This window comes from Polypterus senegalus, chromosome 13 (genome assembly GCF_016835505.1).
Source record: "Polypterus senegalus isolate Bchr_013 chromosome 13, ASM1683550v1, whole genome shotgun sequence".
Classification (NCBI taxonomy): Eukaryota; Metazoa; Chordata; class Cladistia; order Polypteriformes; family Polypteridae; genus Polypterus; species Polypterus senegalus.
The window spans coordinates 10,482,444-10,506,501 of NC_053166.1; the positions used below are offsets into that span (position 1 = coordinate 10,482,444).

The window sequence follows — 24,058 nt, forward strand, 5'->3', positions numbered from 1 at the left end:
ATTGAAACAAACCATGAAACTCAAACCGATTATGACAGCAGCAATCCAAGCTGTGAGATTTGAGACAAGATTACTGTTCACATGGCCGACTGTACGTTACATGCTCAAGAGTAAGCTCAGCGCACAGCTTGGTCAGATTACAACCGGAGGGCAACTCACAATGTGGTATACAAAGAGATCCTTAACAAATAATTATTGGTATATTTTCCCTCGGTTTAAAAAGGTTTAATTTTCTTCTTAATAAAAATTTTAAGGCAGTACTTTGCACGCGGGTATTTTGCTAGTATATACTGTATATAAAAGTAAAAACAAAATCATAAACAAATATTAAAGAATTGGGACCAACACACTGGAAGTGACGTCAAGAGTGGTAAAGCTGTCAGTCTTCTAGTCTGCAGAGGAAGGAAGAGACAAAGTGTTAGTAAACAGCGCCATACTGTGTTCCGGCTGGAAATTACCATTTGAGCCCTTAAGCCGGAGATTCCCAAGCGTTTTTGGTTGGTGACCTCATTTTGAAATCTGAACTCTTTCACAACCTCAGCTGTTCAGAATATTAACTTTCACTTCCTATTCAATACATTTTTTAATGTTTTTTTTATTTTATTTCTAGTTTGAAATATTTTCTCGTGACCCCACTTGGGGTTGTGACCCCAAGGTTGGAAAACTCTGCCTTAAGCTGTCTGCAATGCACACATGTATGATAATATGTATATTGTAAAGATAGCAGACTTGGAGCCACAAAGAGTGCTGGGGAGTCAGGGGGGCCCCCCATTTAATCTAAGGTGGAAGTTTGTAAAAAGTGGCCAAAAAAATAATAACAACAGAACATGAGGGGGCTAAACTAACACATATCTCTGAACGGCCCATCTCAGTTACTGGTGGCCATTAAACTGACCGCCTCCTTCTGGTCCCAGGTAGTTTAATGGTGCTGATTCCCAGAAGGGCTGGATCCTGATAACATCGACCAGGAAGTGACATCACTCGTCTTCCAGACGATTTTCAGCCAGAACTGTGAATGGTAAAAGACATTTGCTTTAACATGAGTGCCCCCTTTTGTCCCAGGGTGGTACTGCTTACCTGCGTAGAGCCTTGAGGGTGCTTCCTATTTGTGCAGGGTGGTCCAGATCTAATTATGAAATCCAGATCGTCTGGAGAATTTGATTTATGTGGGGACTATTCCAGTTCGGCGCGAAGACGATTCTTCATGTCGTCAGTTCGTACAATTCTCGATGGTCCCTGATTTTTTTTGTAATAAGCTTAAAAAGTTATAGCATAATGAAAATTGCATGGTTAGATCAGGACCACCCTATACATGCCTTATATATTTATATACAGGGTGGTGCAAGGAAAAGGAACATTTTGGAGTTATGTGTTGGCGACCCTGAGGCATCAGCAGTTGTTTAGGACCCCTTGCTTTAGGTTATAATGGAGTGGTGGAGTGGTGTGCCATGAGCGTTCACTCTGAAAGTCTTTAATAAGAATGGTGACAGTGTGACAGTGTTTCAGTATCGTTACCAGTGAGGACGTCACGACCATGTCTCGTCTGCTCATGCGATTACAACATGGGTGCATAATTTTGAAGAAACGGGTTCAGGTGGAGCCATCACTTCGCCTACCGCCCGACAATCGATGGATTGCTGTTTGGAAGACGCGTCATTTCATACAACAGTGACATTCCATGGCCTCTGAGATCCCCAGATCTCACGGTTTGTGATTTTTTTTTATCTGTGTTGAACTCTTTAAAGCCACGTGTACCACGCATGTCCTGCAACCATTGCTGAACTAAAAAGGAGGATTGAAGAGGAAATCGAGCAAAGCAGAATTTCCGCAACAGGCTGTAGGAATGTGTGCAGAAGAAATGGACAACACCTTCATGATGTTTTCTTCAAAGCATAAAGTGAATATTGAATGAATGTTGATTACCATCGTTAATTGCATATTCTGTAAAATACATTTCATCATGAAATATATTTTGGAATGTGTTTATTCGTGTATTGAACATCAGTTGTAAATTTCCCATTTCCCTGCGCCACCCTGTATAGATATACACTCATATGAAAAAGTTTGGGAACCCCTCTTAATTCTGTGGATTTTTGTTTCTCATTGGCTGAGTTTTCAAAGTAGCAACTTCCTTTTAATATCTGACATGCCTTATGGAGACAGTAGGATTTCAGCAGTGACATTAAGTGTATTAACAGAAAATGCATCATAACAAAATTAGACAGGTGCATAAATGTGGGCACCCAACAGAGATATGACATCAATACTTAGCTGAGCCTCCTTTTGGCCTCTCGACGCTGTCCTCCTGTAGCCTGTGATGAGTGTCTGGAGTCTGGATGGAGGTATTTCTGACCATTCTTCATACCAAATCTCTCCAGGTCAGTTCAATTTGATGGACAGCCTGCTTCAAATTATCCCATAGATTGTCGATGATGTTTAAGTCAGGGGACTGTGACGGCCATTCCAGAACATTGTACTTCTCCCTCTGCATGAACTGTGTTTTGGGTCATTGTCTTGTTGGAACATCCAACCCCTGCGTAACTTCAACTTTGTGACTGATGCTTGAACATTATCCTGAAGAATTTGCTGATATTGAGTTGAATTCATGCGACCCTCGACTTTAACAAGGGCCCCAGTCCCTGAACTGGCCACACAGCCCCACAGCATGATGGGACCTCCACCAAATCTGACAGGAGGTAGCAGGTGTTTTTCTTTACGGTGTTCTTCTTCCGCCATGCAAAGTGCTTTTTCTCACGACCAGATAACTCCATTTCTGTCTCATCAGTCCAAAGCACTTTGTTCCAAAATGACTCTGGCTTGTTTAAATGAGCATTTGATACAACAAGCGACTCTGTTTGTGGCGCGAGTGCAGAAAGGGCTTCTTACTCATCACCCTGCCATACAGATGTGCTGAATTGTAGAACGATGTACAGATACACCATCTGCAGTGAGATGTTCTTGCAGGTCTTTGGAGGTGATCTGTGGTTGTCTGTCACCATTCTCACAATCCTGCTCATATGCCGCTCTTGTATTTTTCTTGGCCTGCCAGACCTGCTGGGTTGGTTTAACAGCAACTGTGCCTGTGGCCTTCCATTTCCTGATTCCATTCCTTACAGTTGACACTGACAGTTTAAACCTCTGAGATGGCTTTTTGTAGCCTTCCCCTAAACCAGGAGACTCAACAATCTTAGTTTTCAGATCTTTGGAGAGTTGCTTTGAGGATCCCATGCTGTCTGTCACTCTTCAGAGGAGAGTCAAAGGGAAGGAAGCTCAACTTGTAATTGACCACCTTAAATACCTTTGACCACTCATGATGGACACTCCTGTCTATGAAGTTCAAGGCTTGACGAGCTCATCCAGCCAAGTAATCAGCACTGAGCAGTGACAGGCATTCAAATCAGCACAATGACAAGGGGACACACATTTGTGCACAGCCAGTTATTTACATTTGATTTAATTTCATACGACTAAATACTGCGTCACTAAAATACTTTGTTTGGTTAACACCGCAGTGCTCAGATGTTCCTAGGAAATGAAAGACATACCACTGTTATCTTTTGTGTTGAAAAGATAGTCAATTATTATGCAGGCAGAGAGGGCTTCCCAAAATTTTTCATATGACTGTTTATTTCACTTCCTTGTGTCCAATGCTGCCATAATGAAATGGTTTGAGTTAAACAAATGAGCGATGCTTAACACCCCACAAGTTGTAGTAAACATTTTGCAATGCTATGCAGGTACAGAGTACAAACGTACAGCATTTGAAATCCCATTCCATATACAGTTAGAGGTTATATCCGACCGTACATCCTGCTTTTCCATCTAATGCCACAGGATATGCAGTTCCTGGCAATGTGAACATTTCTTCAATACAGTTGTCAATTGTCAGCAATTAATTTGACAGTGACACTCTCAGCCAACTGGTTCCTAATTAGCTGTGAGTGACCCATTGACCCTTTACATCCTTCTTTACATCAGCCTTCTCCGGCACATCTGTTTACTGACATGCCCCTGATTAAGCAGCCCAGTCTTAATTGTGATGGCTCCGTGGACGTGAGCTCTTATTTAGAGATTAATGACACCCCTCGTCTGCTTTTCTCTGCTTTAATGGAATGTGACTTTGTTTACACTACTAGGGCACCACCTACTGGCAGAACGGTGCGCTTCCCGGCGAACGTTTTTGTGGACGGCTGCAATCGAGCTCTCCGTGGGAGACTGCTGCTGCCTTCTAATTGAAGCCATTTCTTAATGAGCCTTCTTCTGTCTCTGTAGGCGGGTTTAAAAATAGCCCAGTGGGCCTTGCTCGACCAAGACATCTTTTTCGCACATAGATTTCTCTTCTGGCGCACCCATGGTGTCTTCCATTATTTTGTTTAAATGCTGTTGTTCCTTACTATTTAGCCAGGTGTGAAAAGTCACACGTAAACACTTAGCATGATTATCGGCAGTTAATACCGTATGATGTATCTTTCTAACGAGCAAACAGCACTTCCTATTGTATTATTTAGCACCTTTCAAGACTAAACATTGTGCCAGTGTGTATTCCACTGTTTGTACACATTTGAGTGTACGTTAGGAGCCTGGCAGGTTAAGTGACTCACTTAAGGCCCCACTGTGCTCCCATTTATCTGTTTGCTCTCATCAGTCAAAAACTGAGTCTGGTGGGTCATTTTAGGAGGCTGTGTCCATGTCAGGAAAAAAATTAAGAAGTTTCGACATCATAGCAGTACCACATTGTAAAATGTGTGACCTAGAAACGATGGTGGTGTGATTCCACGACTAAACACTTGGCATAGTAAGCAGGATTTTGCACCATTGACCGATGGAATGTACTGTAGTGGGCAGTGCTATGAAAAAATAATTAGGGACAAAGTGAGGGAGACTTGATGTCACCAGTAAGAGCTCCGCCTACAAAGCTATTAACAACAACAACAACAACATTTATTTATATAGCACATTTTCATACAAACAGTAGCTCAAAGTGCTTTACATATTAAAGAATAGAAAAATGAAAGACATAATTATAAAAAATAAATCAACATTAACATCGAATAAGAGTAAGGTTCAATGGCCAGGGGACAGAAAAACAAAAACTCCAGACGGCTGGAGAAAAATAAAATCTGTAGGGATTCCAGACCATGAGACCGCCCAGTCCCTCTGGGCATTCTACCTAACATAAATGAAACAGTCCTCTTTGGATTTAGGGTTCTCACGGAAGGGCTTGATGATGATGATGGTCACGTAGACTTCTTCCTTTTAATCCGTCCATCATTGTTGGAGCATCATGAAGCTTTGAGTAGGTGGAGGTGGCGCAGGCCACCACCACAAAGAAACCGGAAAAAGAAACAGAAAAGAGAGTAGGGGTCAGTACCGATTTTAGAGCCACCATGAATAGTTATTATGATGAATTGAACATACAGAGTATCAGGATTAAGTTAAATTACGATTAAAATGAAGTTATAAAAAGGCCATGTTAAAGTAATGTGTTTTCAGCAGTGTTTTAAAGTGCTCTACTGTATCAGCCTGGTGAATTCCTATTGGCAGGCTATTCCAGATTTTAGGTGCATAACAGCAGAAGGCCGCCTCACCACTTCTTTTAAGTTTTGTTCTTGGAATTCTAAGGAGACACTCATTTGAGGATCTGAGGTTACGATTTGGAATATAAGGTGTCAGACATTCCGATATATAAGATGGGGCGAGATTATTTAAGGCTTTATAAACCATAAGCAGAATTTTAAAGTCAATTCTGAATGACACAGGTAACCAGTGTAGTGACATCAAAACTGGAGTAATGTGTTCTGATTTTCTTTTCCTAGTTAGGATTCTAGCAGCTGCATTCTGCACTAGTTGCAAACGATTTATATCTTTTTGGGTAGTCCTGAGAGGAGTGCGTTACAGTAATCTAGTCGACTGAAAACAAACGCGTGAACTAATTTCTCAGCATCTTTCAGTGATATAAGAGGTCTAACTTTACTTATGTTTCTTAAGTGAAAAATGCTGTCCTAATGATCTGATTAATATGTGATTTAAAATTCAGATTACAGTCAACAATCACCCCTAAGCTTTTTACCTCCGTCTTGACTTTTAATCCTAATGTATCCAGTTTATTTCTAATAGCCTCATTGTATCCATTATTGCTGATCACTAAAATTTCAGTTTTCTCTTTATTTAACTTGAGAAAATTACTATTCATCCATTCTGAGATACTAGTCAGACATTGTGTTAGTGAATCAATAGAATCGGGTCATCAGGTGCTATTGATAAGTACAGCTGTGTGTCATCAGCATAGCTGTGGTAGCTCACGTTGTGCCCTGAGATAATCTGACCTAACGGAAGCATGTAGATTGAGAATAACAGCGGACCCAGGATAGAGCCTTGTGGAACACCATATTGGATATCATGTGTCTTGAGTTGTAATTCCCACAACTAACAAAATATTTTCTCCCTGTCAGGTAGGATTCAAACCAATTTAAGACACTGCCAGAGAGGCCCACCCATTGACTAAGGCGATTTCTAAGAATGTTGTGATCAATGGTGTCAAATGCAGCACTCAGATCTAAGAGGATGAGAACAGATAAATGGCCTCTGTCTGCATTTACCGCAAGTCATTTACTACTTTAACGAGTGCAGTTTCTGTGCTGTGATTTGTTCTAAAACCTGACTGAAATTTATCAAGAATAGCATGTTTATTTAGGTGGTCATTTAACTGCATAATGACTGCCTTCTCTAGAACTTTACTTAAGAAGGCAGGTTAGAGATGGGTCTAAAATTTTCAAGAGCGAGGGTCAAGATTATGTTTCTTAAGTAGGGGTTTAACTACAGCAGTCTTAAGACAGTCTGGGAAGACCCCAGTATCTAGTGACGAATTTACTATGTCAAGAACATTATCAATTAGCACGCCTGATACTTCTTTGAAAAACCTTGTTGGTATCGGGTCAAGGACGAGGTGGAGGGTTTTAATTGAGATATTATTTTTGTAAATCAGGTAAATCTATCCTAGTGAAAGAGTTTAATTTGTTTATAACAGGATGTTGGGGTTTAGGGGATCCTTAGTGTTGGGGAGATATACTATGTTATTTCTAATATCATTAATTTTTGATTGAAAATACAGCGACAGCCTCACAGGTTTCACTGGAAGCACTTAGGAGGCATTCCTTTGAGCTACCTGGGTTTAGTAGGCGATCAATTGTTGAAAATAAGACTCTAGGATTACTAGCATTGTTATTTATAATCTTGAGAAATAGCAGCGTCTCTCAAGACGGACAGTGTTATTGTATTCTGTTATTTTGACTTTTAATATTTCGTGGTGGATAGTAAGTTTAGTCTTCCTCCATTGACGCTCAGCTCTACGGCATGTTCTCTTTAAATCAGACACTCTTTGGGTCTTCCATGGTATACCAATGCTAGAAGATTTTTTCACTGTCTTTTCAGGTGCAACTATGTCAACAGCAGCTCTCACTTTAGAATTAAATCTTTCCACCTTACTATTTACATTGTCCTCGCTATTATAGCTGGCACTATAAACGGACTGATTGCTTAAAATGTTTGTAAGTTTTAAAGCTGCTGCGAATCAAAGAAGCGTTTTTAACAATATGCTTCTCATGAGTGTTTTTATCATTATTTCTATATTAAAAGTAGAAGAAAATGGTCTGATAGACCAATATCAATGATCTGTTTTATATCAACTTTCAGTCCTTTAGTAATCACTAAGTCTAATGTATGACCTGCTTTATGTGTAGGCTGATTTATGAGTTGTCTCAAATCAAAAGAATCCAGGAGGTTCATAAATTCTTTTACTTTTAGATCACACTGATTATCTATATGAAAATTAAAGTCGCCAACTATTAGGAGTGTGTCATATTAGTAATTAAAATTGACATTAAGTCAGAGAATTCCTCAAAAACGCGCGTTATATTTAGGAGGTCTATACACGGATAGTACTAGAACTTGAGAATCTCCATGAATAACAACGGCGAGATACTCAAAGGACTTGAACTTACCAAAACTGACATCTTTACATTTTAATCGCTCGAGTAAATGTTAGCCAATCCGCCCCTTTTCCCTGGCGGTTTGAATGAGTAAAACTGTAATCCGGGGCAGATTCGATTAAAACTGACGCGCATCTGAATTCAGCCATGTTTCATTTAGTGCAATAAGATCTATTTTTTATCACTAATAAGATCGTTGATAAAAACGTTTTGTTAGTTAAAGCTCTACATTTAATAGTGCCATATTTAATGTTTCGGAGGTGCAGAGATGAGTACTATGTGCGTTATTGTTATTTGGAATAGGAACTAAATTATTATTATTAGCGCTCTGTGTATATTTTTGTTTAATCTGTGATCTGTTTTATAGTTTTAATACATTGTTCCTCTAAAATAGTGATTTTAATTAGATTATTGGAGTTTATGCCGTATTTCCTAGGTTTTCTACGTGCATTGAGATTGCTTATTACAGTATTAATGGTGTGAACTTTAACGGAAGACTCTATTAAACATTCATCATGTCCTGGCACAGCAGTATTATTTCGGAAGGGGTTAAGAGCAGAGATAGATAGTCAAGAAAAACGAATTACCTTCGATATGTTTTCGGAGAGGACCCGGCCGAAACTGTTCGGATGCAGGCCATCACGCTTGAAGAGACGCGCCTTTCCAAAAGAGATTCCAATTGTTGATGAAACCGACATCCTTCTTCTTGCAGAAACCCTGTAGCCAGTTGTTCAACCCTAGCAGACGACTGTAGTACTCGTTGGATCGTCTGACGAGAGGTAGTGGACCCGAAACGAAGATCTTTGCCGATGGGGTCCTCTCCTTCGTGTCTCTAATCAAGCTGCGAAGTCAGCCTTCAGGATTTCTGATTGTCGGTGCCTTATATCGTTTACGCCGCATGCAAGACGATTGATCCAACTGCCCTCTCCTTGTGTTTCGTAGACTGCTGGCGCACGTTTCATTACATCTCGGACACGAGCACCGGGAAAACAAGAAACAAACGATTTTGCATTAGGGCATGCGACATTAAGGTTTCTAACGATGGAATCACCTACCACTAATACATCACCAGGTGCTGAAGGCGAAATGGGGACGCGTAGAGGGTCAAACCGGTTCTGAGATAAAATGCTCGCCTGTACCGATGGAGGTGCTCTGGCCTTGAACCCCCGCCTGCATAGCTGAAATCCACCGAGGTCAGCAGCGCGCTCCTACGAGGCGGGGTGAGGTCGGCACAACGCTGGGTTGATGTTTCCGGTTCCAGATGGCAAGGACGGTTTATCCAACAGCCGGGCCTTCAGATTTCTCAGGTATTTCCGTCGGGACAGGAGTTTCTGAATCTTTTCATCAAGTGCTTGGAGTTCCTCAATTACGATTTCAACGCGAGTTACCCCACTGTCGGCCATTTTCTACTTCGTGCCCTAGGAGAAATGAGAGAGAGAGAGAGAGGTTAGAGAGAGCTACCGATTCTTCCTCTCCAGCCTGGAAGGTCTTCTGCTGCTCTTGCTGTAGAGAAACTGCATTTGAGGACCTTTGTAATCTGTGTGTCGCAGGTTCAAGGCTGACCACATACAGTTACCACAGTACTAAATGTGACAACTAGGAAGGACTGTGATGTGATTCCACGACAGCACACATGGCGTAGTTGGCAGGATTTCCACCATAGATGGGTGCAGTGTAGACGTGGTAGCAATACATGAAAGGTGGGGGGATGCGTAAGAGAGAAGTCACTTGATACCAACAGGAATCACCCGTCTTAACAGTGCTTAGTTACAGTCCATTTGCAAACGGACATGGAAGGTCTTCTGTTGCTCTTGCTGTCAAGAAACTGCATTTCAGGACATCTGTAATCCATTTGTTGCAACACCGCAGTGCAAAAAGTGATACCTTGGATGGACTGTGGTGTGATTCCATGACAAAACACATGGCGTAGTCGGCAGGATTTTCACCACAACTAAACACTTAACATAATAGGCAATATTGTACACGATGGAGAGCTGGAATGTAGTGACTGTACTATGCAAAAAACATAGGGGACTAAGTGACAGAGACTTGATGTCACCATTAAGTACTCCACTTGCAATGCTTAACAGACATGGAAGTTCTTCTGTTGCTCTTGCTGTAGGGAAACAGCTTGTGATGAACTTTGAAATCCGTATGTCGCAGTACCACAGTGCAAAAAGTGATACCTAGGATGGGCTGTGGTGTGATTCCATGACAAAACACATGATGTAGTCGGCAGGATTTCCACCATAGATGGCTGCAGTGTAGTGGTGGTGGCAATGCGTGGAAGGTGGGGGATTAGTAAGAGAGAGGTCAACTGATGTCCCCAGTAAGTGCTCTACTTTCAATGCTTAACAGACATGGAAGTCCTTCTGTTGCTCTTGCTGTAGAGAAACTGCATTTGAGGACCTTTGTAATCCATATGTCGCAGGTTCGAGGCTGGCCACATACAGTTACCACAGTACAAAATGTGACAACTAGGAAGGACTATGATGTGATTCCATGACAACACACATGGCGTAGTCAGCAGGATTTCCACCATAGATGGGCGCAGTGTAGTGGCGTGGCAATGCGTAGAAGGTTAGGGATAAGTAAGAGAGAGGTCAGCTGATGTCAACAGGAAGCACTCATCTTGCAGTGCTTAAACAGTCCATGTGCCAACGGATATGGAAATCCTTCTATCCATCTGGCTGTAGAGAAACTGCTTCTGAGGAGCTTTGTAATCCATATGTCACAGGTTCACAGCTGACCACCAGCAGTTAGCACAGTGCAAAATGTCTGACCTAGGATGGATGGTGGAGTGATTCCACAACTAAACAATTGGCATAGTAGGCAGGATTTTGCGCAATGGACAGCTGGAATGTAGTGACTGTGCTATGCAAACAACGTAGGGGACTAAGTGAGAGAGACTTAATGTCACCAGTAAGAGCTCCACTTGCAAAGTTTAACAATACAATACAATACAATTTATTTTGTACAGCCCAAAATCACACAGGAAGTGCCGCAATGGGCTTTAACAGGCCCTGCCTCTTGACAGCCCCCCAGCCTTAACTCTCTAAGAAGACAAGGAATAACTCCCAAAAAAAAAACCTTGTAGGGAAAAAATGGAAGAAACCTTGGGAAAGGCAGTTCAAAGAGAGACCCCTTTCCAGGTAGGCTGGGCGTGCAGTGGGTGTCAAAATGAAGGGGGTCAATACAATACAATACACAGAACAGAACAAATCCTTAATACAGCATAAAAATAAACATTTTAGAAGTATGGAGCAGAATTTTACAGTAGATGATATCACATAATAAGATTTGGATATTTTTAGAGTCCTGGAGACCTCATCCATCAAGCTGCCTCCCCCATTTGGTCATTCCACGGCTGAAACAGTGCTGGGCCAGCCAATCCGATGAAAGGACCCCTGTTTCCCATGATTCCTGTGATCCTCCATCAGGGATGACTTTACCATAGGCAGGCGGTGGGCCGTGTCACCAAGTGTCATATTTAAGTACTGAGAACAGAAACAGAATAGGTGAGGGTTAGTATTCAATTCTAACTCACATGTTACTTATGTTTTAGTGCTAATGACTGACAACAGAGATGCAGTCTGCTCAGTTAATCAGCAGCTCTATTCATGGTGTGCTAAACTGAAGTTGTGAGTCTTCAGCTGGGATTTAAAGGCTGAGACCGAAGGGGCATCTCTTATAATAGCAGGCAGACCACCCCACAGTTTAGGGGCCCTGTAACTAAAACCTCGACCTCCCACTGTTATTTTATAAATCCTTGGAATCCTAAACAGACAGGCATCTTGAGATCTTAATGTGCGCTCAGGTTTGTAAGTCATGATAAGGTCAGACAAGTAAGCGGACCTTGGCCATTTAATGCTTGATATGTTAAAAGGAGGACTTTGAAATCAGCTGTAAACTTAACCGGTAGCCAGTGTAAGGATTTAAGAACTGGAGTTATGTGTTCATAACAGACATGGAAGTTCTTCTGTTGTTCGTGCTGTACAGAAACAGCTTGTGAGGACCTTTGAAATCCATATGTTGCAGTACCACAGTGCAATAAGTGATACCTAGGATAGACTGTGGTGTGATTCTATGACAAAACACATGGCGTAGTCGGCAGGATTTCCACCATGGAGTATAGTGGCAGAGCTATACATTAAAGGTGAGGGATGAGTAACACCAGTGCTCAGCTGATGTCACCAGGAAGCACTTCTTTTCTATGACATAGAAATTCTTCCTGTAGCAACGCTCAATACGCCCAGAATGACAAAACAAAACTGAATTTTAGAAATTTTTGCAAGATCATTATTAATAAAAAAACTGAAATATCCCATAGGCATCAGTATTCAGAACTTTTAGTTTGCCCGAGGTCCATCCTATTCTATTGCTTATCATTGAGATGTTTCTGCACCTTGTTGAGAGCCCACAGTGGTTAATTCAGTCTTTGTGTCGCACAAATGTGACACCTAGGATGGACTTTGGCATGTTTCCATTACAAAACACATGGCGTAGTCGGCAGGATTTTCACTGTGGATAGGTGGAGTGTGGTGGCAGCGCTATACATTAAAGGTGAGGGATGAGTAACAGAGTGCTCAGCTGATGTCACCAGGAAGCACTTCCTTTGTAGGATGTGGAAATTCTTCCTTCGCTTTTGTTGTAAAGACACTACTTGTTGTGACCTTTAATGCAACACCCAATACCCCCAGAATGACAAAGCCAAAATGGAGTTTTAGAAATTTTTGCAAATTCATTGTAAATAAAAAAAACTGAAATATCCCACTGATGTCAGTATTCAGAACTTTCACTTTCAATGAAGTCCATCCCCTTCTATTGCTCATCGTTGAGATGTTTCTACACCTTGTTGGGAGTCCACAGTTGTCAATTCAGTCTTTTTCTCACAAAATGTGACACCTGGGGTGGACTGTGATGTGATTCCATGACAAAACACATGGCGTAGTCAGCAGGATTTTCACTGTGGATGGGTGGAGTGTTGTGGCGGCGCTATACATTAAAGGTGAGGGATGAGTAAGTGAGTGCTTGGCTGATGTCACCAGGAAGTACTTTTCTTGTAGGACATTGAAATTCTTCCTTTAGTTTTGCTATAGAGATGCTACTTGTGAAGACCTTTTAAGCAACACTCAAAGCAAAAATGGAGTTTTCGAAATCTTTGCAAGTTCATTATTAATACACAAAGTGAATATCCCTTTGGTCTCAGTATTCAGAACTTTCACTTTGGCTGAGGGCCATCCCATTCCATTGCTCATCACTGAGATGCTTCCGCGCCTTGTTGGGAGTCCACTTGTGGTCAGTTCAGTTGACCGAACAGATTAGGAAAGGCTCTAAAGAAGGTCCACAGGGAAGTAAAAACCAAGCAGTGAAGTCAATAGAATTGCCAGCGGAGCTAAGAGACAGCTTTGAGTCAAGGTAAAGATTTGGGGAAGGCTACAAGAAAATGTCCACCGTGGATGGGTGGAGTGTAGCGACAGTGCAGTACATTAAAGGTGAGGGGTTGAGTAAGAGACATGAAAATTCTTCCATTGTTGTTGCTGTGGGGATAACTACTTCTAAAGACCTTTGGCATCATGTTGTCATAAGTTCGCAGCTCAACGCCAGCAGTTACCTCGTGGTAAAATGTGCAACCTGGGATGGATTATGGCGTGTGTCCATGACAAAACACTCATTCTATAGGGTAGTCCAGAGCTAATTATGCAATTATAAAAAGGTGAACACATCGCACCCGCTGTTTGATTGACAACCATCTCCCCACCATTTAGGAATGCAGGGCAGGTTCTGCCATCTATCTGCAACAAAAAGATTTTTTTGTGAATTCTCTATGTAATAAACTTAAGAAGTTATAGCGTAATGAAAATTGCATAATTAGATCTGGACCACCCTATAGATTATTCTTCCTGGCACAACAACCCCACATCAGAGTTGTTCAAGTCTCAGACACACATATCCTCTGCTCTGGCACCATAAGGACGATTTTAGTCCCCAGTGAAAAAGAGTGCAGGTTTTAAGACTGTGGGAAGAAATCCAATGTGAATATGGGGAGATCATGCTGACTCCACTCCCAAAGCACTTTAGCCAAGAGTCGAACTCTCATCCAAGCCCCGGGAGAAAGCAGAACGAATCACGGTGCCATCATGCTGCCCACTAGATAACATTTTACCAGCAGAGCAAAATCATGCCATCACTTTATCTTAAAAACTGTCAATAACACCAACCCAATGAAAAGACAAACTCCGTGTAAGCCTACGTTGTGTCAAAGAACACCATAACGAAGCAGCCTGGCACTGAAACGGGTAATTGGAGGGGCCGTAAACATCATGCAAATTAAAAGCAAATATTTGGGAAGTTGCAATTGAACAGAAGACAAAGCCACGGCATTTAGATGTAAATCCTGCCTTAAAAGCAATAAACGTAAGCTGCAAGCAGCCTGACAGACTGAGCTCAGACGGCTTTACATGTCAGCTAGCGAAGACGAGAAGTGGTTTTTAAATCTGGGCAGGATCAGCCAGGTTTATCTGTTTATATATTTATTCATTTGTTTGTTTATTTTGTGGTCCAGTTTTTATTATTATTATTATTAGTTATTCCTGGCAGATGTCTTTATGCCTCCAAATTCATTTGTACTTGAACGTTTCTTGGATGTACTGTGCCTTTAGAAGCCTTCACTTTTTTTGTATTTTGCAGTCTTCTGTTCAAATCCTTTAAATTCATTTTTTTTCCCTCATTAAGCAACACTCAACACCCCCAGAATGGCAAAGCAAAAATAGAATTTTCGAAATTTTTGAAAATGAATTATAAACAAAAAACTGTAATATCGCATTGGTGTCAGTATTCAGATTCTTCACTTTGGCTGAGGTCCATCCCATTCACTGAGATGTTTCTACACCTCGTTGGGAGCCCATAGTGGTCAATTCAGTCTTTTTCTCACAAAAATGTGACACCTAGGATGGACCATGAAAAAACGCGTGGCGTAGTCAGCAGGATTTTCACCGTGGATAGGTGGAGTGTAGTGGCAGCGCTGTACATTAAAGGTGAGGGACGAGTAAGTGAGTGCTTGGCTGATGTCACCATGCAACACTTCTCTTGTAGGATGTGGAAATTCTTTTTTTGCTTTTGCTGTAGAGACACTACTTGTTAAGACCTTTAAAGCAACACTCAATACTCCCAGAATGAAAAAAGCAAAAATTTAATTTTAGAAATTTTTGAAAATTCATTATGAATAAAAAACAAAAATATCCCATAGGCGACAATATTCAGAACTTTCACTTTGGCTGAGGTTCATCCCATTCTATTGCTCATCACTGAGAGGTTTCTGCGCCTTGTTGGGAGTCCATAGTGGTCAATTTAGTCTTTCTCTCACAAAAATGTGACACCTACGATGGACTTCGGTGTAATTCCTACGCGTGGCGTAGTCAGCAGGATTTTCACTGTAGATAGGTGGAGTGTGGTGGCAGTGCCATTCATTAAAGGTGAGGGATGAGTAACAGAGTGCTTGGCTGATGTCACCAGGAAGCACTTTGCTTGTAGGACATGGAAATTCTTCCGTTACTTTTGGTATAGAGATGCTACTTCTAAAAACCTTTTTAAGACACACTCAAAACCCCCAGAATGACAGAGCAAAAACAGAATTTTAGAAATCTTTGCAAATTCATTATAGATAAACAAACTGAAATTTCCCATTCACTTTGGCCGAAGCCTATCCCATTCTGTTTCTCTTCATTAACATTGTATCTACACCTTGGTGGGAGTCCACCTGTGGTCAGTTCAGTTGACTGGACATTCTCCTTGTGTCTGTGTGGATATTCAACACTGGTGACCCTAGGTTCGCACCTTCAGTAAGTCAGTAAGTTCTCCTACAGTCCACAAAGACATGCAGGTTGGGTGGACTGGCATTGCTAAATTTGCCCTCGTGTGTGAATGTATGTGTGGAGGTGTATGTTCAGCCTGCGGTGGGCCAATGAAAGTTGAGGTAGGCTCCAGCTGCCCCACTAACCTACCTTGGATAAGCGGAAGAAGATGATGGATGGATGGATTGATGGAGAAGGAAAAAAGGGCATCTATTGGTTCACTTCGAGGTAAAAATAACAAACTGATTGAGGAACCTGTTGGAACAAAAATCTGTTTCTAGAGAGAATGGGAAAGCATTATCATTGCATCATCCTTTGTTCTGGGATGGCTCAAGACTGCCCCCTATTGTACACGACAGCTTCAAGTTTCTAAACTGATATAATTATGGAAATATTTAGGTAACAAGGCAGTTATAATGCTGGGAATGTCCTTCCAAATAGGGGCAGAAGGGCTGATGTCACAAGTCCTTCTTTACTTCATATGGACCCCAGCAGTCACTCCTGTTTTTCTTTTGTTTCTTTCTTTTTTCTTTTTTTGCAGTCCACAAGTTTAATTCAGGTCGGGAATCCCTCCCAGAGTCTGGAAAACGTATGTCGCTGGGCTTACTTACAGCAGAAGCCGGATACCGAGCACGAGGAGTACCACGACCATGCCATATTCCTAACCAGGCAAGAGTTTGGTCCTTCTGGCATGCAAGGTACGGTATAATAAGCAGACTACGCAAATATACTGATTTGAAAAGCTTCAGGGCGGCAGAAATTAAAGAACATCCCATATGGAAGGCTTATTGTTGGCGAAAAACTCAAAAGAAATTAGGAGGGGCTTGATTTGTATGAACTAAAAAGTGGAAAAACTGTAAGAAATCATACAATTAAGGATACGCTATCACTGTTAACGTGAGGAAGTAGTCAAATAGTCCAGTTGGGATTGACTCCGGCTTTCCCATCACCCAGATTTGGGTCACTTTACTTAGACATTCAGAAGTCATTTACTGCCAAAGGGAAGGCGGCCTGGTGAGTAGCGCTGTGCCAACATGGCTCCAACACCTAGCAGGATTCCAATGCCCTGTCCAGCCATTTTCTCTGCGGTCTTTGCATGTTCTCTCCATTCCACATACATCCTCAAAGGACATACAAGGTTAGGTGAACTGGCCACCCTGAATGGGCATTGCCAGCGGGTCCCATGCTGGACTGGCGTTGTGCTTCCTTGCCACCAGTGCTGTCAGGCTGCCACCCTAACGAGTCTAATGCATCATTTTGCTCAAATTCACAGCTAAATATTTTTCTTTTGTGTGTCACTGAAGGTTTGGTGGTCCACTGATTAGAACTGATCCTGGTTCGAAATGTCACATGTTCTCTCAGTGTCTGTGTGGAGTTTCCTTAATGGAAGAAATTATTAAGGAAAAGATTGAGCAACATATGGCAAGAACAGGAGTTTTACTGAACAGTCAGCATGGCATCAAAAGAGGGCAGTCGTGTTTTACCAACATACTGGAATTCTATGAGGGAGCAACAAAAGGATACGATCGGAGTGGAGTGGATGATGTTATTAATCAGGACTATCAGAAAGCATTTGATAAGGTGCCACATGAGAGGGTGGGCATCAAACTAAAAGAAGTGGGAGTTCAGGGTGTGCTGAATTGGCTCAGACACAGGAAGCAGAGGGTGATGGTGTGAGGAACCTCATTAGAACTGGGTGATGTTGATTGGCATCCAGCAGGGGTCAGTGATGGCGCCACTGCTATTTTAAATATACAGACAGTAAATGATTTGAATAGGAATATAAATAACAAGCCGGTTAAGTTGGCAGATGATACCAAAATAGGTGGTACTGCAGATCATCTAGAATCCTCTAACTCAAACAGAGCGACTTGGATAGCATATAGACATGGGCACATTTGTGGCAGATGAAATTTAATGTCAGTGTTACACTAGGAAGTAAAAATGAGAAGGATTTAGGAGTCGTAGTGGACTCTAAACTATCGACTTCCAGACAGTGTTCAGAGGCCATTAAGTAGGCTAACAGAATGTCAGGTTATATAGCGCCTTAATGTGTGCAGCACAAGTCACAGGAGGTTCTGCTCAGGCTTTATAACACACTGGTGAGGCCTCATCTGGAGTACTGGGTGCAGTTTTGGGCCCACCAGACATAGCAGCACAAGAGAAGGTTCAGAGAAGAGTAGCTAGGCTGATTCAGGGCTACAGGGGATGAATTATGAGGAAAGATTAAAAGAGTTGAGCCTTTACAGTTTAAAAAAAAGAAGATAAAGAGGAGACCTGACTGAAGTGTTTAAAATTACGAAGTGAATTAGTCCAGTGGATCGAGACTGGGACTTTAAAATGAGTTCATCAAGAACACGGGGACACAGTTGGAAACTTGTTAAAGGTAAACTTTACACAAACATTAGGAAATAGAGAACCACAGACACATGGAATAAGCAACCAAGTAGTGTGGTGGACAGGAGGACTTTAGGGACCTTCAACATGTGACTTGATGTTATTATAAGTGGAGAGAACTGGCAGGCTTTGTTGGGCTGAATGGTCTGATCTCGTCTAAACCTTTGTAATATTCTAATAAATTCAGAGAGTCATCAGAAGCCATTAAGAAGGCTAACAGAATGTCAGGTTATATAGCGCCTTGATGTGTGGAGTTACAAGTCACAGGAGGTTCTGCTCAGCTTTATAACACACTGGTGAGGGCTCATCTGGAGTACTGGGTGCAGGTTTGGTCTCCAGGCTCCATAAAAGACATAGCAGCACACAAAGAAGAGCAACTAGGCTGATTCCAGAGCTACAGGGGATGAGTTATGAGGAAAGATGAAAAGAGCTGAGCCTTTACAGAGATGAAGAGGAGACCTGAGTGAAGTGTGCAAAATGATGAAGGGAGTTAGACCAGGGGATCGAGACGGTGACTTCAAAATGAGTTCATCAAGAACACGGGGACACAGAAACTTGTTAAGGGGAAATTTCACACAAACATAAGGTAATTTGTCTTTACCCAGAGAATCACAGACACATAAGTGACTGAGTAATGTGGTGGACAGGAGGACTTTAGGAATCTTCAAAACACAACTTGATGTTATTTTAGAATTCAATGGACAGGACTGGCAAGCTTTGTTGGGCTGAATGGCTTGTTCAAATAAACCCAGACAGTGTTCAGAAGCCATTAAGAAGGCTCACAGTATGTCAGGTTATATAGCGCCTTGATGTGTGGAGTACAAGTCACAGGAGGGTCTGCTCAAGCTTTATAACACACTGGAGAGGCCTCGTCTGTGGTCCTGTGTGCAGTTTTGGTCTCCAGGCTACAAAATGGACATAGCAGCACAAGAGAAAGTCCAGAGAAGAGCGACTAGGCTGATTCAGGAGTACAGGGGATGAGTTATGAGGAAAGATGAAAAGAGCTGAGCCTTTACAGTTTAAGGCAAAGAAGATGAAGAGGAGACCTGACCTTACGAAGTGAATTAGTCCAGTGGATCAAGACAGTGACTTTAAAATGAGTTCATCAAGAACACGGGGACACAGTCGGAAACTTGTTAAGGGGAAATTTCACACACACATTTGGAAGTTTTTCTTCACACAGGGAGCCACAGACACTTGGAATAAGCGACCAAGTAGTGTGGTAGACAGGAGGACTTTATGGACCTTCGTAACTTGATGTTATTTTGGAAATATTAACTGGATAGGACTGGTGAGCTTTCTTGGGCTTCTTCTTGTCCAGATTGTTCTAATGCTCTAACTTAACTGCCGACTCTGAACTGGCACCTTCAGTGGGCGCTCTGGTGATCTGCTGTTACGTCCAGGGCTGTTTTTTTTTTTTTTCTTTGTGCCCAGTTCCACTGCGTTACTACAACCCGCAATTCAATTAAGTAAGAATGAGGTAAATGTGAAAAAGTAAGTACACCCCATGGAAATTGTTGATTTTTTTCCAACATATCTGAACATGCAGACAGTGGCTACAGGCCAAGGTGACCTACTTGAATAAAAACACAAGGACAGTTTTCTATTTTTCTCTTATTTATTTTTCCACTCATTTATTAGACAAAAATATTCATAGATGTCATTTTCAGCTGCAGAAACAGTAGGCACACCCTTGTCCTCAGAAGCTGGTATTGCTCCCTTTAGCAGAAACAACTTCTTGTAGGCTTTGGCATAACTGCCAAAGAAGTCCATGCCACCAACTCAATGACATTTTCTTCCAGTTCTTAAGTTGCAAGATGTTTGTGGGTTTTTCTTGCATGTGCCGTCCATTTCAAATCCTCCAATGACATTTCAGTGGGATTTAAAGCAGGGCGTTCACCAGGCCAGTCCATAAGCCTCCGTTTCTTCTTTCTGGGCCATTCCTTGGTGGATCTGCTAGTGTGCTTTGGCTCTTTATCCTATTGAAAGGTCTATTTCTAGTTTAGCGTCAGATTTCGTGCAGATGGCCTGACATTCTCCTCAAGCGCACTTTGATGTGATGAAGAAATTCATAATTGACTTGATTACTTCAAGCTGCCCGGGCCCTGAGGTGCAGCCAAGCAAGAACACCAACAACTAGTACAATTTATTTCTTGTACACCTCAAAATCACACTTGCATCTATGGGCTTTAATAGGCCCCATTTCTTGATGCTGCAACAGTCTTGACTCTCTAAGAACAGGAAAAAACTCCCAAAGAAAAAAAGATAATGGAACAAATCTTAGGAAGGGCATTTCAGAAAGAGAACCCCCCATTTAGAGTGGGTATGCAATGGGTGTCAAAAGATGGGGTAAATACAACACACAAATCAGAACACAAGTAATCCTCTTTGCAGAGCTAGATAGGCAGTCTACAGAAATATATCACGACTGGCACCACAGTGGGCGCCTTAACAACTCCCAAGAATAGATGATGCCAGTCACCAAATACAGAACTGTCACATATGAGGGTACAGATTTGTTCAAGTGCTTAAAAGACAAAGTACAAACTAATAATTACATAAAAAAAAAAACAATATCTGTTGTCGACCACCAGGGGGCGTACAGCCTCCCCAAACCGACACAGACAGACGTTAGACACAAGTGCAAGCACACGCACTTTTTATTTTTCTTTCTTTCCTGTTTCCCACGGGTAGAGCACAGGTCAGCACAAAACCTTTTCTTCTTTTCTGTCGACTCTTCTCCCCCTGGCGAGCTTCATCTTCTCCCACCAGACTCTGCTTCCCAGAACAGTGGCTGCTGGCTTCTTTTATAAGGCGCTCCTGGTGCTTGTTGACCTACTTCCAGCAGCACTACCGGGTATCAAAGGGTTCAACAGTTTGTCCAGGCGCCCCCTGGTGGTGGCTATGGAACCCCAACAGGGTTCGGCTTCCATGCTCTATTCCCATGATACCACACCATTCAAGGTGGGCATGTCCTCTTGCGTTTCTTGGAGGCAGTGCTCCGGAAACGCTCCTTCCCCAGATCCTTCCAATGTAGAGGGAGTCCAGGCCGGGGTCCGCCACACTGTCCATCAGCTGATTTTAGAACCACGGCCAGCCTGTACAATAGGAATCAGACCAGCCAGAGTTCTTGGCACCTCGAACAACAGGCCACCTCCTTCCTATTGGCCATTCTACAGCAGAGTCAGTGCTGGGCTAGCCAATCAGATGAAAGGACACTCCTACCCAGTGACTCCAGTGCTCCTTTATCTCAGATGACTTTTGCATAGACAGGCAGACAACATGGCAGGATGACCAGAAGAGAAACAGAATAGAGGAGGGTTATAAATATTTTATATTTTATTGCTAGTGACTAACAACAGAGTGTGCACAGCTAATCAGCAGCTCTAGTCAGGGTGTGCTAAACTGAAGTCGTGAGTCTTCAAAAGCTGAGCCTGAACGGGCACCTCTTATAGAGCCAGGAAGAGCATTCCCCAGCTTCAGGGTCCAGTAATTAAAGCTCGGCCTCCTGTTTGGACTCTTAAGCAGGCCGGCATCTTGAATCTTAACGTGTGCTCAGGTTTGTAACTAATGAGAAGCTCAGATAACTAAGCAAGGCCTCGGCCATTTAAGGTGTAATGTATTAAAAGGGGGATTTTGAAATCTGTCCTACACTGCAAAAAATGAACTCTAAGCAAGTGAAAAAGTACCGTATATATTCGTGGATAAGTCAGGGCTTGATTTTAAAGTATAATTTATGGCATTTTATAATGACAGTCGTATAAGTCGAATGCGGTAAACTCACTCTATTAGTCCAAGAGATTATGATATGCTAACGCCCACCGAAGAGAGTACCCATGGAGCACACAACCTTTTTTTATGTGTATTGTGCCCACATGACCACACAGTAATGCCCGAACGATTCCGAAGCGACGTTTGCACTGTTTTGTGTTTTTTGTATCTCACACCCTCATACACCTTTATCGTAAGAGCATCACTTATCTACGATGGAGTGTTCGATCAGAAGAAAATATGAAGCTGGCTTTAAATTAAAAGTCGTTGAAGTGGCGAAAGTAATTGGTAACTGCGCTGCTGCAACAAAATTTGACGTGTCTGAGAAACTGGTGTGAGATTGGAGGAGGCATGAAGATGTAAAAAAAAAAATTTACGGTATATGTTCATGTATTTGTCGAGACCCAAAAGATCGGTTATAAAATCAGACCCCGGCTTATATGCCTGTTCAAAAATATGACACTTATTTTATCTTCTTGTCAATTCTAAATGGCACAGGTAACCAGTGTAACGACGCTAGGACTGGCGTGATGTGCTCAGATTTTCTTTTCCTAGTTAAGATTCTAGCAGCTCCATTCTGCACTCGTTGCAGCCGATTGATGTCTTATTTTTGAACTGGACTGAGCAAGTCTGAGCTTTCCTTAGTCCTCATCTGCCACCCCTGCTATGATTTCTGACCTTTTATTATTGTGGCATAGCATATTGTATTTTTATAGCACCTTTGTAGTTAGCCCTACTCCCTCAGACCTCAAGGAGGATGGGTTCACGTGGGTGATGGTTGTACCTTCTCCCTCTGCCCATGTGAGTTTTTTTTTGTTTTTTTTTTGTGAGGCTTTGTAAACCATCAGCAGTATTTTAAAGTCAATTCTAAATGGCACAGGTAACCAGTGTAACGACGCTAGGACTGGCGTGATGAGCGTGAAGATTCTGGCAGCTCCATTCTGCACACGTTGTAATCGATTGATGTCTTTCTTGGGTCGTCCTGAGAGGAGTGCGTTACAGTAATCTAAAGGCGTGAACTCATTTCTCGGCATCTTTCAATTCTATAAGCGCTCTAACTTTTGCTGTATTTCTTAAGTGAAAAAATGCTGTCCTGGTAATCTGATTAATATGTGATTTAAAATTCAGGTCAGAGTCAAAAGTGACCCCTAAATTCTTTACCTCCATCTTGACTTTTAAGCCTAATGGATCAAGTTTATTTCTAATATCCTCATATCCATTTTTGCCAATCACTAAGACTTCTCTTTTCTCCTGTCTATCATGTGGATAGTCCCGGGTCCAAGCTGGGCCGTGGGCTGATCAACTTTAAGACTTTTTAACAAAACATTCAACCTGCAGTCTCACCCTAAAAATAAAAAGAGCTGAGCAGATTAATCTTTTTAACTGCTAGAAAAGATATCTTTCGTTTAAAGTCGCTAGATTTATGCCAGTTTGTCAATGAAATGGATCTGTCTGAGGTAAGTTGAGAATTGTAGCCTCTCAGATGTATTTACTCAGCCATCCATCCACCCATTCCTCTCCAAAGCCTTTTCTTTTAACTGCCTCCAGTGAGTCATTGAATATTTCATAAGAACTGAAGGGTCCCAGCAGGACTTAAGACACTCCTGCTTGGAACAGGCTGTGACCCCACAAATAGGGTTTGAAAAAAAAGGGATGGATGAATGGATTCAGTCAACAAATGTCTGGATGACCATCAAAGATTAAGTGGGCCCACCAGTGTGACGGCCATCACCTTAGTCTTCAGAGTCGTGTGGACTGACCACAGAGTGTTTTCTATTTCAGGTTACGCGCCGGTGACCGGCATGTGTCACCCAGTGCGCAGCTGCACACTGAATCATGAGGACGGCTTTGCATCTGCTTTTGTGGTGGCACACGAAACAGGCCATGTGTAAGTAATGGGATCTGTGAAATTCATTTATTAGCCTGGCAGCTGCGTGTCTTCTGGCGCTTGTAAAAATGTCCTTTCTCAGCTTTGCGAGTTCCTTTCAGGACACTTTCTCCATATGTGTCATTTGTATTTTTCTAGTGACGGCTCTTATATGTTTAAAG

The 24,058-nt window shown here is 42.1% G+C and overlaps 1 protein-coding gene across 1 annotated transcript in view; it reads left to right on the forward strand.

The window, feature by feature from the left end:
- The window catches only part of LOC120542905 (A disintegrin and metalloproteinase with thrombospondin motifs 2-like), a 544,393-nt gene that overhangs the window by 427,807 nt on the left and 92,528 nt on the right, over positions 1-24,058 (forward strand). The window contains exons 6-7 of the mRNA XM_039775628.1: positions 16,383-16,539; positions 23,792-23,897. Of these exons, the coding sequence (XP_039631562.1) occupies positions 16,383-16,539; positions 23,792-23,897 (263 nt within the window). The remainder of the gene's footprint in view (positions 1-16,382; positions 16,540-23,791; positions 23,898-24,058) is intronic.